We start from the raw sequence: 16377 nt of genomic DNA, 5'->3' as shown, positions 1-16377 counted from the left end.
ATACATACATACATACATACATACATACATACATACATACATACATACACACATACATACATACACACATACACACATACACACACAATAGGCATGATGGCGTGGTCCCCGTGACACTGTTCCCAGCCAGTGTTCTGAGGAGATGGTTCTGTTAGTAAAGTGCTTGCTGGGAAAGCATGAATACTCAAGTTGGAGCCCCAGCATCCATATGCAGAGTTGGGGACTGCCACACGAGTGTCTGTAGCCCAATGCTGGAGGGGCCATGGAGACAGGTGATCTCTGAGCAGAGCCAGCCCTGCCAATTAGTTAGCTCCGATTTTAGTGAGAGACCCTGTCTTTTTATTATTATTATTTATTTAATAATTATTTAATAATAAATAAACAAGGAGTGGCTAGGGAAGGCACCCTATATCGGGTTCTAGCTTTCGTGTGTGCATACACACAGACAAAATTACAATAAAATGAAAAGCAGCCAACAGGCTCATTTCTGCTTTAATACAAAGGTTACTTTTAAACCCAGGGTGTGCCAGTGCTTTGAGAGACTCTAGCAGGATAACCTAAGCCTTGTACATCCAGTAGTTTATTAGTGAGGTGAGGGATATGGTAGAAATAAATCTCAGCAGCATAATAAGTTTGGAAAGACTACTCTGGAAGGCTGGGGTAAAACTAAATTGTTTTTTATCTTTAACATCTCAATAGAGGTGAAGGACCCATCAGCAGTCACTGTCAGAATTTCTGTGAAAGCAGTCAGTGGCCAAGACTGATATCCTGAAGTTATCTGTGAATTACTGAGCAGTTAGGACTGGTCATGTCTTTATGACCATGGGTGATGCAGTCGAGGAAGCCTCACGCAAACCAGCAAACCAACAATACCCTACGCTTTAAACCAGTCAGGCTTCCAGTTACTGTTTCTCCTGTTTTATATGTTTTTGTCTGTTTAGTTGCTATTTACATTCAAATGTAAGATAGCTTTTTAAATGCAAGAAATATACACGTTAATAAAAGTAATGCCAACATTCATTCTTCTACATTCATTTCACATATCTGATAAAAAAAATCCCCATGTCAGTACAAGTCCATTGACATAAAAAAGAAATGTGGCTTGACTGGTGAAGAGTAAACACCGTATAGATTACATTTTATTACCGTATGTCCACGCAATGCCTTGCTAGTGTTCTGCAGCAACTGTGATAGAGCTGGCTATAAAACAAGTGTGACATGGGGGCGAAGCACCTTGGTTTCTTCTTAAAATCTGCTATCCTATTGAAAGATCACAAACTTCTACTTTCAATGAATGCCCCGTCCACTTCAGACTTGGTAAGAATGATTGATATTTAGGTTTTGAATGCACTCAGAGTTTTAGCTACTTTGAAATTAGAGAAATGAAGAAAGCTTTAAAAAATATTTTAAATTGAGATGGCAGTTTGAAAGCCCTGTCACGTTGAGATTAAATTTTCCCATAAAATTCTTCTTCACGGGTTTATAGTTCACTCATACATAAAATATCCATACTCCCATGTCCCATAACTTGTAGCCATTTCAAGTGACAGCGTTACTAGCTCTAAATCAAATAGCATTTTCAATGATAAGCAGTGAGTTACATAAGTCCTCACTGTTATCTTCAGCTGCCAGTGTTGGATAGATAAGTTGCCTTCTCCTGGGGGGGAAAATCACTAGGTGCTGTTCATGGACTTCTTATTAGGAATCACTGTCTTGTGTTCTACTTTAGGTGGTCAAGGACATTACAGTTTGAAGGCAGGATGACTCCATTATAATTATAAGTTTGTGTCACGATACATTGGTGAGATGGCTCAGCAGCCGAAGGCTGCCAATCCTAACCACCCTAGTTCAGTCCTTAGGACCCACATTGGTGGAAAGGGAAAACTAACTCACACAAGTTGTCTTCTGACCTGCCACATGAACCATGACACACATAACTCACCCCTCAACATACAGAAAATAAAATAAAATAATGTAAAGCTAAAATTAAAAAAAAATGGTGTCACCCTGAAAATTGAAGAGTCAAATGGATATGAAAACTGTGGAGACCTTTTTTTTCAATATCTTTTTTTTTTTAGTTTTTTTTATTTTTTATTAATTACACTTTTTTCATTTTGTATCCCCCCATAAGCCCCTCCCTTCTCCCCTCCCCATCCCACCCTCCCTCCCCTTTCTGTATGCATGCCCCTCCCTAAGTCCACTGATAGGGGAGGTTCTCCTCTCCTTCTTTCTGATCTTAGTCTATCAGTTCTCATCAAAAGTGGCTGCATTGTCCTCTTCTGTGGCCTGGTAAGGCTGCTCTTCACTTTTGTTTAATCCCAGGTAGCGTTTGGCAGTGAATTTTGGTCAGTGGACATGGCCATTATGTCTTTCAAACGTCTTATCTGTGGAATCCTTTATGAAAGTCGATTTGTTAGAGGCAATCTCTTTATCCAAGTGTGAGTTCTACTGTAGAGACATAGGGTAGGAGATACTTCTGATATATCCTGCATTCATTTCTTCCTTAGAGTTACTGTGTTATGCAGAGGCAGAGGCCTTTCCTCCTCCTCCAGATATCTCTGACAGTTTAGTCTTATGACAGTTTTATTGTTTGTGTTCATTCTTGCATTTTTTTTTTTGTGTGCGAAACTTCAAAATGAATGTTTTTATCTGAACTCATCATATATGGTTTTAATACAGTTTTTAGTATGAGAAGATGTTCTTTGCTAACTCTGTTAAAACACTCAAGTGTGGAGTATTTTACATAATCTCTAGGCCTGGCTCAGCAGTTAAGAACATTTCCTGCTCTTGTAGAGGACCCAGGTTTGGTTTCCAGCACCCACAAGGCAGTTCACAAGTGTCTGTAACTCCACTTCCAGGGGATCCAACATCCTCTTCTGGCCTCGGAGGGCACCAAGCATGCATGTGTACACACACACACACACACACACACACGCGCGGGCGCGTGTGCACGCAAACATTCATGCACATAAAATAATTTTTTTCAATATCTTTAATTGTCAGCATGCCAATGAACTGGAGTCCAGTCAGCCCTTATTCTCCATATTTTCCTTATCTCTGCACGTGCATACACACACACACACACACACACACATAAACATGAACATAAGAATCTCAGAGGAAGATGTTGGATGTCCTGCTCTATCATGCTTCACTTGGTCTTTCACTGAGCCTGGAGTTAGGCTGGCAGCCAGCAAACCCAGTCACGATCCTGTCTCCCTTCTGCACATTCCCGGGGCTGCATGTGCACAGCCATGATTGACTTTTTAGAGGGTTCCGGGGATCAAGCTCAACTCCCCATGTTTGTACAGTAAACTCTTAAACACTGAGCCATGTCCTCAGCTCCTAAATGGTCTTTGTAAAGCACACCATATATTCCTCCCAATGTACCAAACACTCTTGCTCCCTAGAGTGCTCACTGTGGCTCCATGGCTTTCTGATTTGTCCCTTTTGCTTTCTCCCCAACTTTTTCTACTGTAGACTCATCATTTGCTTATCCTGGAATTTGCCAAACATTCTTAGTTCTTAGGACCTTGGTATTAGTTTTTGCATCTCCTTGTCATGTTCTTCTGCAGTGAGCCCTGAAGTGTCAGAATGTCACTTTCACAGTTACTACTCTTTCTTGACACCTGCTTAATGGCAGTGGTCTCCCAGGTCACCCATCCTTTTTTCCTGCTCCTCTTTAAACCAGTTTTCCTTTTTTTTCCTCTCCATAATACAAATTACAGATTATTAACAATGTTTTATTATTTATGTTTCTCTCTGTGTGTGTGTGTGTGTGGTGATCGCTTCTTTCACTGGGATATTTTACCACCAGGTAAAAGTGTTTGTTTTAGTCATTGCTTTTTTTCCTCACAGGATTTGCATATGGTAGGAGGTGAGACATTCCTGGGAAGAAGAGTAAAAAAGAAATGAGTAAGCACATTCATGGTAGCATAGCTGCCCTCTAACTTGGTCAGATACCTCTGGCTTCCCAGTTATGATAGCTTCCTGTTGCTTATAAAATACTAGAAAAAAAGCCGACTTGATAAAAGAAGGTTTTATTTTGCTCAGTGTTGCAGTTCCTAAAGTTTGTACCATCTCCCAATAGAACCAACGGGGGCACCAGCGCATGAACACATGAGTTTTTGGGACATTCCAGATCCAAATTATGACACCATATTTGCTGATTGATAGATAGGTAGATACGTAGATAGAGTAGATACATAGATGATTTATAGATACAAACATAGATTATACATAGAAGATACATAGGTCATATATGTACATATAAACATATCATTAAACATGCAGGATACTCCTGGATATTTAGAAGTACAATATTCATCTCAGGACAGTAATGGGCTCTGAATTAACAATGTTTTTCTATTGCTTTGTTTCTGTTTTCTGTTGTTTTTTAAGTAGTAGAGTCACTTGAACGTTAGAAGCCTGAGCATAGGACACTGGATACTGGTAGCACTGCTGTTGATTAGGGATATAGGAGTAAAAACCTGGAGCTGTGTTTTTCTCTTACATCTGGAGGCTAGTCTTCTGTAGAAGGGTGGCCATGCCCTCCACAGCATGCTCAGGAGTGAGCACATCACCCCAGGTGAAGTTTCATGAGTATTCCAGCTGCATTCCTTGGACCACTGTTTTATGACCTGCTTCTTTTAGAAGTCATTTACCAGACACGGTTCTGGACAAAACAGCTGTTCAGTAGGAAATAGTCCTACATATTTATAACAAGCTGTATTTCTGGCTAAGTCACGTTCATTAAAAAGTTAAAACAACAAAGTCCCTTTCCAGTTGACCTGGACATGTGGATAAATTGGCTCTTTATTACTTAAAAAATAATCTAGCCCTTTCATGGTTCACCTAATCCTGCACTCATATTCTGATTATTATCAGATACTGGGTTTATCTTCTATACAATGAAAGAGATCATTTTTTTTCCTCCCTCCATGTCAAATGAAAATACATGTTCCTAGCACAGTAAGTGGTAATAAAAAGGAGGTGAAAGTTCTTTGACCACATTGGAAATTTGAGCCTTCTAAGGAAACTCAGATTTCTGCACAGTTTTTATGCTTTGTGACAGTATACAGTTTTGTTTTGTTAAAACCCTAGTCTGATGTGGCACAGGCACTCTGAAGGCTCAAGCAGGGGTATTGCCAGTTTGAGGCCAGCCAGTCCTAAGACAAGACCCCGTGCATGTGAAAAACAAACAATCAAACAATTAAATGTTGAAGTAAAAAATAAACCCTCCCAAAGTTGTCTCCACTTTTGGACTGGATCCAGTGATCTGTCTTGAGAGACATGAATACCGCTCCTGCTGCTTGTGCTCTGAGACATACAGAAACTGGCATTGTTTGGGTCACTTCTTTCCCCAGAAGAAATACCCGTGGGATGCGAACTGGCCACTTCCCATCACCTGAATTGACAAGACTCTGGCCTGCACTGGGTTTTGTTACAATACAGGATCTGCTCCTGGGAGCATAATGGCTTTCAAACGTGGGGACTTGGGGAAACAGAATCTGAGGTCTCTGGATGGTCTTCCCTTCAACAATCTTCCTTGTCACAGAACAATGAGAATGAAAGATTTGTCACTTTAAATATTGACATACACTGTCATTATTGTTGCCTTCACTAAATAGTCTTTCTGTTTATCAGTCAGTTTAAAAAGATCTCTCCTATCAGTGGACATGGGGAGGGGCATGCATGCAGAGGGGGGAGGAAGAGAGTGTTGGGGATGGGAGGAGGGAGGAAACCACAGGGGAGATACAAAGTGAATAAAGTGTAATTAATAAAGAATTTTTAAAAAATTTAGGATCATTTCATGCACCCATACCGACTGGGATGGAGGAGGGTTAGTATAAATGGCTACGAGCTTGAAACAAATACTGGAAAAGAAGCTTCCAACAGTATGTTGTAACTGGACTACACACAGTTTCCTTGAAAGATTTTCTTTAAGGAAACGGTGCATGTGTTTGTAGGTACACACACATAAGCACACACACACACACACACACACACATATATATATACAATCAGACTTTTGAGGAACTAACTTCTGTGGTGTTTGTGGAGACTGATGATTACATACATGATTGACTCATGGGTAAGGTCATGACTGGGCAAAGCCATGGGAATCAGCGTGTTCCAGTCCAAAGGCCAAAGACCAGCATCCCAGGTCAAGCAGGCAAGAATCCAGAAACACAAATACCTCCTTAATTTATCTTTGTGTTATTTTCAGATTCTCTCAGAGAAGCTCAGTCAACTGAGAACCTCCGATCCAGTCACTAATTTTATACAGAAACACACATACACACCCCAAAATGACTCGGGTACCCTGTAGCTCACTCAAATTGACAAATTAACTAGCATAGAAATATATCTTGATGACGCAGAATAAATGGTAATAAAGTAATGTGTTGATTTTTTAATGTGCTATAAGAAATATATTTGAAACAACCTTGCCATTGTTAAACATATCTCACATGCTTATTTCCTGGTTATTATTTTATTCTCATTATTGCAGGCCTACATTTCAATTTAGACTAATCAGAGTATGTTTTTCTAAGATGAACTGAACTCTGACTGTATATACAGCAGATGGCGGTTTGCATCAGAGAATTTCCACTGTATGAAGTGCAAAACACTCTGCTTGGTCACCGCAGCCTGATGCTATTTCTTTACTGGCTTTTACTGTAGCTGCTCATTTTCAGTCTGCCAGTAAGAGGGAAAAAAAATGATTAGATTCATGGGAAGCAAGGTTTGATAAGGTGGTTAAGAAACATGTGTATATTGATTTGCTCAAGGTTGTGCAAAGCAAACACATTTGTCTTTGGTATCTTTTCTTTTACGGACAGTGTTTAAAATTGCAAATAGTTTTTCACTCATTCGGGCTAAGAAACCACATATTTTACTTACTTCAGTGGTTAATATGGGCTATACATAAGTTTAATATTTTTTAGAAGAATTTATGTTGCTTTTCCTGTAAATGACATTGCACAGTCTTATGTTCTAATTTATTTTCAGTGAAGTAGAAATAAACATATCTGATTTTTCCAAGGCTAGCATAAAAGATAACCACAAGACAAAACAAAAGGAGGCAGTAAAGGCACTAGTATGCATGGGGTATCCCATGTGACTGACGCTTAATTGAAGGATGCAAACAAGACATAATGTCACCACTATGATAAATATCCTGGATTTCAGACTGCTGAAGTTACGCTTGCCCTAGGTACCAGCTGGTGTAAAAACATGGTTGGTCTAGGGGTCACATCCAGCTGGGCCTGATCACACATGTACCTTCCTTCCTTCTTCCCATTGGACAAATGTTCCTTTTTATTATTATTATCATTTATTACAATTTAGTCAATTTGTATCCCTGCTGTGGCCCTTCCCTCTTCTCCTCCCACTCCCACCCTCCCTTCCCTCTTCTCACCCTATGCCCCTCCCCTAGTCCACTGATAGGGGAGGTCCTCCTCCTCTTCTGTATGACCTTAGTCTATCAGGTCTCATCAGGACTGGTTGCATTGTCTTTCTCTGTGGCCTGGCAAGGCTGCACCTCCCAGGGGGAGGTGAACATAGAGCCAACCACTGAGTTCATGTCAGAGAAAGCCCCTACTCCTCTTACTAGGAACCCCATATGGATTCTGAGTCTATGAGTTACATCTGAGCCAGGGTTTTAGGTCCTCTCCATGCATTGTTCTTGGTTGGAGTATCAGTCTCTGCAGGGCTCCCAGAGCTCAAGTTTTTTGGCTCATTGGTCCCCTTTTGGAGCTCCTGTCCCTCCAGTTCTTTCTATCTCCCCCTTCTTTCATAAAATTCTATGTCCTCAGCCCAAAGTTTGGCTCTGAGTCTCAGCCTCTGCCTCGAAACCTCAATCAGTAGAGTCTTTCAGAGGCCGTCTGTAGTAGGCTCCTGTCCTATTCCCTGTCTTTTCCTGTTTCCAACGTCTATCGCATTTGTCCTTCTGAATGAGGATTGGGCATCTTCTCTAGGATCTTCCTTGTTGTTTAACTTCTTTAGGAGTATAGATTTTAGTATGTTTTTCCATGTTCCCTTTTTTTATCAGCTGGGTGGGGACAGCTCTTTGAGGTTCCAAAAATAAGCCTTTACCTCCTCCCTTCTGCTTGGATGCCCCACCTGGACAGACATCTCAGTGGTGGACTTGTTTTGTTTTGTTTTGTTTTTAATCATGGTAAACTGATGACCAAAGGAAAGGAAATCAGAATGCATGTTTCTCTTATTTAGCAAAATAAATTCTGGTTTCTCTTAATGTGGTTAAACCTTTGATTCTAATTCCAGTCATTTTCCCAAATATGTATACAAGGTCCTACTCTCATACGACTTAGCTGTGACATTCAGTTACTCTTGGGGATATTGTATCCAGAGCCTTTTACTCCAGGAATTTGATGAGATATGTGAAAAGAAACAGTGGTTGAATTTGAAGATGGTGATGTCATTTCATTTCATGTTTGTGGGGAAGCCATGCTCCTCTTTAAAATTGTCTCTCTTCTCTGTCCATCTTAACACTCTTAAAATACTTTCAACTCTTGCTGGTCACTACTCATTTGTGAGTTAGGACATTTTTGTTCTATAGTTCACTCTTCAGTTTTATGAGTACCTTGTTGCCATATAACATCACAGCAGATGCTACAAATTCAGATACTGCTTGGTGGTAATGAATTGAAAATAGAAATCACTGTCTTTTTAACAAACAATGTGAAGCATTATAGATTATTGCCAAATATGTGAAGATTGACTGTCCTTTTGTGGTTTCTAAACAGTACTTATTAATGTTTATATTTCTTCCCATTGTGCTTCAAATTCTATCATGAACGGTGGCTTTGTAATTAAGCTGTCTAAAACACAATGTGCTGAGTTCCCATTTTGCTGAGACGCCTTAATTTTGCAACAGCCTTATTTTCAGATTTTATTGGTTTCTACAGGAATTATAACATGATACTGATGATACCATTATTTTGCTTTCAAGATTACAAAATAACCAAGCAGAGCATGAGGATTTGATAAAACATGGTCATATTAAGCGATGACTACTCTAGGAAAGGTTGTCTATGCAAGACATTTTAAATGCTGTAGTTTTAATGTACTTTTTTTCCCAACACATTGAAGAGGTGAAACATGCCCTAGGCATGGTGAAATGTCTCTGGGTGCTTCTTTAGACATCACTGGCATCTTTTGTGTGCTTCCTTATAGAATTCTCTGTCCTGACAAATGATTGGCTCTCTTACAAAGACTGGGCATTCCGTTTCTCTTCTCAACTTGCCTTCCCTTCTCCTTTCTAGTTCCTACAACAGCAGCAAGCACCCCTGATGCTGTTGACAAGTACCTGGAGACACCTGGTGATGAGAACGAACACGCCCATTTCCAGAAAGCCAAAGAGCGGCTAGAAGCTAAGCACCGGGAGAGGATGTCTCAGGTATAGTGGATTCTCCCATCTTCTGTTGCTTTGTGTAAAGAAAGATCTGGGCTTGCCTATGGCTCAGCTGGATCATTAGACATAAAGTTTAATTTAAATGTTTACCCTGAGGACACGGATTGTAGGATTTCCTCACATACCCAGTGTTACCAAATAAAGGCAAGTACAGGAGGATTTTGAAGCACAGATTAAATTGTGTCTCTCTGTTAAGGAAAAGTACTCTGGGGAGACGGTGAGGTGATAGCTGTTAACTGGTATGCTGTGGTAAACTTCTATGTATATCCCATAGTAGGCTATATACTCTAAATGTGCATGGTAAGGTTTATTTAAAGAATGGAAAGATATAGCTCTATCAATACACTATTTACTGTTACCTGCTGAGTACGAGGATCTGCATTTGGTTCCCAGAACACAAAAGCCAGACCTGGTGGCATGTGCTCGTAACCCGGTGCTGTGGAGGCAGAGATGGATAGGTCCCTGGGGCTTACTGGCCAGCCAGTCTAGTCAGCTTGGACAGTTCCAGCCCAGTGATATAAGCTGTTTCCCAAGAAGCGTGTGGGATGGGAAGAAGAACACCCATAACCTTACACTGTGCCGGCTCCCTTGGACCAAATCCCAGCTAACTCCTTTACCTGCTTTTGTGTCCCAGTCACTACCTACTTGCTCTGTTCAACCTGAACCCAGCACCATCCCGTACGGAAACTCACATGCCCTGGAACTACCCGGCTGACCCAAACTTAGTCATTCGTAAGCCCGCTTACCTTCACTCCTCCTTCTTCTTACATGCCCTCTAAGACTTCACTCAGTGCCCCCATCAGTGTTCTGCCTGAGTGACCCTGGAGCAGTCCCTGGGTACTGCAGAATCATGACCCACTCGCTATCCTCACCATGGAACTCATCTCCTCAGCTGTTGGCTTCACTGTACTGGAATATCAGGAAAATCCTTATTTTAAACAATGAATGTCAAAAAGCAGGACACGGTTGCTGTGTCTTGAAAGATGACTAGCTCTAATATTCTATTCTGCAGTTATAACATTAAGAAAAAAGGATTGTATGGCCACATTAGACCACAGTAATTCGGGCCACAAACTATAATCCACATTCTAACAGTTGCCTGCAAGGAAAACCTAAAAGTGTGTTGAGCTGGGAAGCCAGCTGAATGGAACAGCATTGACTAAAATCAATCAATCTGAAAATCAGGATCTTTCACATTATTTACTAGAAAGGTCATTTAAGAAGGCGTGGGAAGACTCAGCGGGATTTACTATAATTCCCTCCCTTAAACTCAAAATTGATCTCATTTTCTGAAGTTTTCAGAGGCTTCCCTGTGATCCTTAAAAAATAACAGTGCTGTGTATATGAATTGCCCAGAAGTCTGCAGAAAGTGCAATAAACACAGAGAGCCAGTGTGATGTTTTCAGTGCCTGCCACCGCACCGTGGGCCCAGCCTTGTGTCAATGCCCCCTGCCCCATTCATCTGCTGGCCTGACTTGTCTGCAGCCAGAAGCGGCTCCCCTCATCTGGGGCTCACTTTGTACTTGACCTTGGTTTATTTCAAAAACATCTTCCTGCTCGTCTTCCTATAATTTTTGAATTGAGGCAAGCAGTTCTTACATTTTATTTGATTCTAAAGCTTGGTATAATAATTTATGTATTGGTGTTTTTTATACTCATATCCTCTGTTCTACTACATTCTAACTCCTTTCAGTCTGTATAAAATTATATAAGATATATCAACCTTGTATTTCATTCTTAAACACAGCAAATCCTTCTATTTTTTAAATATTTTTTAAGACCCATGGAATTTTTTTTCTCTGTATCTGAGGTATTTTATGCAATTAAGGAAACTAGTTTCAAGTACACTGTTGGCTTCTTAGATACTATGTAGGAGAAGTGAGAACCCTAGTGAGCATAGCTAGTTAATCCAGGACTTAGTGCATATATTTCTGGGAGATTTTCTCCTTCTCACCACAGATGTAAGATGACTTAGCTGTGAACATCCTAGATCAGAGAATGCTGTCTGGTGGGTTCGTGAGGCTCCCTGGCTTTTATCTTCATAATCTTTGCTTCTGAATTCTGGGACGTTTTTATTTTGAGCCTGTCTGCCTCGCTCTGTGTGACATAGCCTGGACGCTGAAGAGCCATAATTCCTGATGGGATTGATATCTGTCTGCACACAGTGAAAAACTGTTGGACAGAGATACACAGTACAGCCCTGAATATCAGGTCCAGAGGATTTCAAGTTTTCACTTGTGGGACTTTCTAGCATTGCCTTTATTGTAAGTTTTAATTAATTTTGGGGTTAGCATGTAAAATAACAGACTTCATCTATTTCTGTTATAAATACAGAGGGTTAGGGAAGATATTTTTATTGATGTTAATGAGGACCACAACCTAGCAATCTGAAGATCTTGGCTGCAATGCGGCTAGCATGTGGCAGATATAAATAAACACATACACATACACACACACACACACACACACACAAAAAAAAAAAAAAAAAAAAAAAAAAAAAAAAAAAAAAAAAAAAAAAACCTAAAAGCTCTTTTATGACTGTATTAGTTATTTCTTGTTATGGTGAAAACAGCCTGACAAAAGCAACTCAAGAAAGGAGGATTTCCTGCAGCTTACGAGTCCATAGTGACACGATAATCGGGGCGGGCATCAGGAGCTTGAGGCAGCGAGCCACCTTGCTCGAATCTGCAGAAAGAAAGCGGAGTGCATGCTCCTTTTCTCCTTTTCCTTCAGTCCAGAATCCCCAGTCACAGCAAGGGAGAATGTCCTCACCTCAATTAGCCCAATCCAGAAGCAACCCCCACTGTCATTCCCAGGGACTTGTTTCCATGGTGATCCTAAAATCCTGTCAAGTTGACAAGCAAGATTATTCAGCACACTCATTTACGTATTGTATTTAGTTGTTTTAGTGTGCATGTAGAAGGAAGTCCTTCAAAATGAAAATTCACCTTGATGCTGAGGGTTTTGTTTTGTTTTGTTTTGTTTTGTTTTTTAATATATTCAGGGGCATCTTAGGGACAGCTACTGGTACTTTCCTGGTAGATAGATGTCCCACTCTGTGATGACACTTTTGTTGATGTAATATTATACAATAAACCAGTAGGCTACTTGGTCTATCATCATTCCTTGTCCACTTGTCTCTCTCATAGCTTTCTCAAACTTGTCTGTAGAGTGAGAGTGGCCGTTACAATAACAGGGCCTGTTGGGAAGAATCAGTTAACTCAGACAGATTTGGTAGAGCACTTAATTGAGCAATGTTATCTATTGTGAGTGTACCCCAGTGAAAGCCACTAGTGAAGGGGGAATCTTTCACCCACTGTGTGTCTGTTTGTATTCCTAAAGTGGTGGTGTAGGTCATGGATTTGGTGAGAGTAGAAGATACTGTTAAATTGTTCTGAAAAATCAATATTTGTGTTCAATTATATTGTAATACATATTTTCAAAACATTAGCTAGGTAAATCGTAGTTGTTTCGTGGGTCTGCAGTTTCAAGAGGGCAGTCCAGGTTCTGGATGTCCAGGATGAGATGATAACAAGGCATATACATAATAAATGGAATAGGTTTTCACTCCCCATTAAAGCATTTGGTTTCTATCTCAAACTAATTTCGAGATTTCTTGCCTGAGGAATTCTCATAAGAACACGGCTACCCCAAGAGCATTTTCTCCATACAGGAAATTGAAACATTTTTCTTCCCAGGCTTATCTCATCTATAAAGCAAAGAGTGTCTTCAATATCCCCTTTGTCCGCCACTGCCTTTTATTAACTAATAGAAACACACAAGCACAAAGTACAAAGTTTGTACTTTGTCCCTGTATCTTGTTCTCAAAAAATTAACTTAAAAAAAAAAAAAAAACAACCCTCGTGCTGATTGGCCATGACTTTGTAAGCTTTGTTCTCTTTGCAATTTCGAAAAATATATAAAAAGTCCACAAGTACATGCCTTGTAAGCAACTGGTTTTTTGCTTATTTCATCTTCCTTCATTAAGCTCACTTCACACTTAAACTCACTTCACAGACAATACACCAAAAAAAGAAAGGGCAGCCACGGACCATGAGAAACTAACCTGCATTTTCATTCAGCAACACACAGCTATAGACACTATATTCTGATCAGTGAGTGAGAGTTTCTTGGGGACCTCTAGGTGGACGTCAAGCAGGAAAATGTCATGACACATCACACAGCCTGCTTACTCAATTACTGTCTTACCTCTTGCCACCTTCAGAAGATTATAATGCACACTTTCCTGGAATTTCCTTGCTGGTAGATTTGGAGTAATCTTTGCTATTCTTGATGCAGGTTACTGAGCAAGAGTCTACTTTTGATATGTGCTAAGGATGGACCTTAGGACTTCAGACAAGTATCCTGTCCTTTCTGCATCATTTCTCCTTTGTGGCATTGTATTCCGAGTCCGCACACACACGTACCTGAAATACACCATTTGAAATGTTTTGACTTGATGTCATAAAAGATTAAAACCAGTGTGTTTAGTTTATTGATGGCAGACCTTGTTCAGATAGCATACGCCTTTTATGAATAATCAGTATTTACTCACATCAGCTAAAATGACTTTCAGCTATTTCTCAAGGAAAACGAAAAGGTGAACCAACCTTGTTTCAAGAGGATGAAATAAACGTGGACATTTATATTCACCATACTGCGGCATAAATTATTTATATTCTTGTAGGACAAATGTTACTCACATAGGGATAGCCATGTGGTGTGTTTTTAATAGAAGACATTGTATAATATAATCCATCCAGTTAAATCTGTGTTTAAAAAAAGTCTTTTTGTCATCTTCATAGGTCATGAGAGAATGGGAAGAGGCAGAACGTCAAGCCAAGAACTTGCCCAAAGCCGACAAGAAGGCTGTCATCCAGGTACCACCCAACCCCCATCTCCACATGAGAAAGGACATATCCACCCTCACTCATCAAGGACCTGCAGGCTACCAGAATGCTGGAAGCCCCTGTGTTCATATTTGCATGAACTTGGATCATTCTCACTCCTTGTCTCAGTAATAAGTTGCTTCCTTACATTTCCTCACAAATATTTCAAATTAGAATTAATCACCTTAAATTTATACTGGTGCTTGCAATCTTCTTTTCATTAATGATACATCTTTTGAGAGGCTGAAATTCTCAGTTACTGCAGTCCCTTGGAAGATTCAAGTGATATTAGAAATTTAGAACTAAAACCAGTCTGCAAGAGACTATCTCTCTATTAATAATTACACTAACAAATATGTTCTGTGTGTTTTTCATGTCAGCATTTCCAGGAAAAAGTGGAATCTCTGGAACAGGAAGCAGCCAACGAGAGACAGCAGCTTGTAGAGACACACATGGCCAGAGTTGAAGCCATGCTCAATGACCGCCGCCGCCTAGCCCTCGAGAATTACATCACCGCCCTGCAGGCAGTGCCTCCAAGGGTAAGTCACATTGAGCTCTTGCTTCAGGTCACAGCATCAGTAGTGTGTTGAGACCCTGGGGGTGGAGGCCACACAAAAGAAGCTAGCCATAAGCACTTTATTTATAGATGTGATATACGTACAGTGTGTCTTAAAGACACAGGGTCATAGGTCAATGTTGGGCTTCCCTCTCTCTTTTGGCTATTGCCTTTATATAATTTTCCATGAAGCATTGATATTTTTCTTTAAGCTATCATTTTAATCTTTTTTATGGAATAAGAAACTGTAACACCTCTACCTAATGTAGTCTTGATTTCTCATCGTCTCTCTTTGCATATTTACCATGTACCATTTTTCTTCTGCCCAAAGGACTTCCTTAATGTGTTCAAGTGCATGCAGGATTAGGTTTGGGTTCTTTTGGTTAGAATGTGTATAAGCTAGTGGGTTTTTTTATGCTTGAAAATACCTTAATTTTACCATTGTTTTGGAAGATATTTTGGCTGGGTATAGAATTCTTGGTCCAGGTGATTTTTCCCCCCTACTTTAATGATGATGCTTGTTATTTCCAACGGAGAATGTTTATGGTATATTTTTATTGCCTATTATACAATATAAACTTTATATTGTTGGGTGCTAGATACTTTTGTATAACTATAAATTTATTCAGACTTTGGTTTAAATGTGGCTAGTTTACCTGGAAGCAGTTTATCCCTCTTGTATTTTATTTTTAGATTTAGGTGGAGTGGATCCATTTTCTGCATATAGCTTGTTATTCCCATTTTCCATCAGGATCACTTTGACTAGTCTGCCATGAATCCTGAGTTTCTAAATGGACTGCCATGAACAAGTAATTCCTGTCTCTGTGGGACTGCAGGCACTGTTACCTCTAATCCTATGGGGTACTTTTTACTCCTAGCCTCAGTTTCTTACACCAGCATGCAGTCAGGAGGATCAAAGGACCTGCTACAAGTCCCTTGCAGAGCACTTGGTCCTGCAAGCCCAGCTAACTGGGGCTCTAGTGACTCCTGCCTTCTTGGAGTCCACTGCCTAGATTCCCTACCTACACAGTCTGGGAAACTCGGGGGTTGTGGAAGCTGACAATTTTAGGACCTCATCTTGTGTGTCTGCTCTTTCTCTGCGGTCCATGCTCCTTACCTTGCAGAGATTGCTTATCTTACTTATTCCATCTATACCTTTTCTCTGCCAGGAGGGTGAAATCTCGATCCTCTTGATAGATCTTGGCCAGAGGTGGAAATCTGTCCGTGTTATGTAACTAAACAACATCCACTTGTGCTGATTTTCCTCACCACTTTGGTTTTTCTTTCTGTATTAAGGAGCTCCTGGAAGTCCTCCAGGTATGCAAGCTGGCGCTGACTCTTTTGTACTGATGGCATCACTGTGATCTCAGGGGGCGGGGTGCCTGGTTCAGGGTGACACCATTGGTAGTGGAGAGAGAAAGCTCTGAGTCGGTTGCCCACTGCAGTGTCTTCTCTCTGGACCATACTTCCTCCCTGAACAAAGAGCTTTTCAA

The 16377-nt window shown here is 40.4% G+C and overlaps 1 protein-coding gene across 4 annotated transcripts in view; it reads left to right on the top strand.

Moving 5' to 3' along the window:
* Positions 1 to 16377, top strand: part of App (amyloid beta precursor protein) — a 231916-nt gene that overhangs the window by 150950 nt on the left and 64589 nt on the right. For all 4 annotated transcript variants that reach the window (XM_055614811.1, XM_055614809.1, XM_055614808.1 and 1 more), the window contains 3 exons: positions 9291 to 9424; positions 14245 to 14319; positions 14709 to 14867. In XM_055614811.1, the coding sequence (XP_055470786.1) occupies positions 9291 to 9424; positions 14245 to 14319; positions 14709 to 14867 (368 nt within the window). The remainder of the gene's footprint in view (positions 1 to 9290; positions 9425 to 14244; positions 14320 to 14708; positions 14868 to 16377) is intronic.

This window comes from Psammomys obesus, unplaced genomic scaffold (assembly GCF_907164565.1).
Source record: "Psammomys obesus unplaced genomic scaffold, mPsaObe1.curated_primary_1811, whole genome shotgun sequence".
Classification (NCBI taxonomy): domain Eukaryota; kingdom Metazoa; phylum Chordata; class Mammalia; order Rodentia; family Muridae; genus Psammomys; species Psammomys obesus.
The sequence above is the reverse complement of the archived record's forward strand: the minus strand, read 5'-3'. Positions and strand labels throughout refer to the sequence as shown.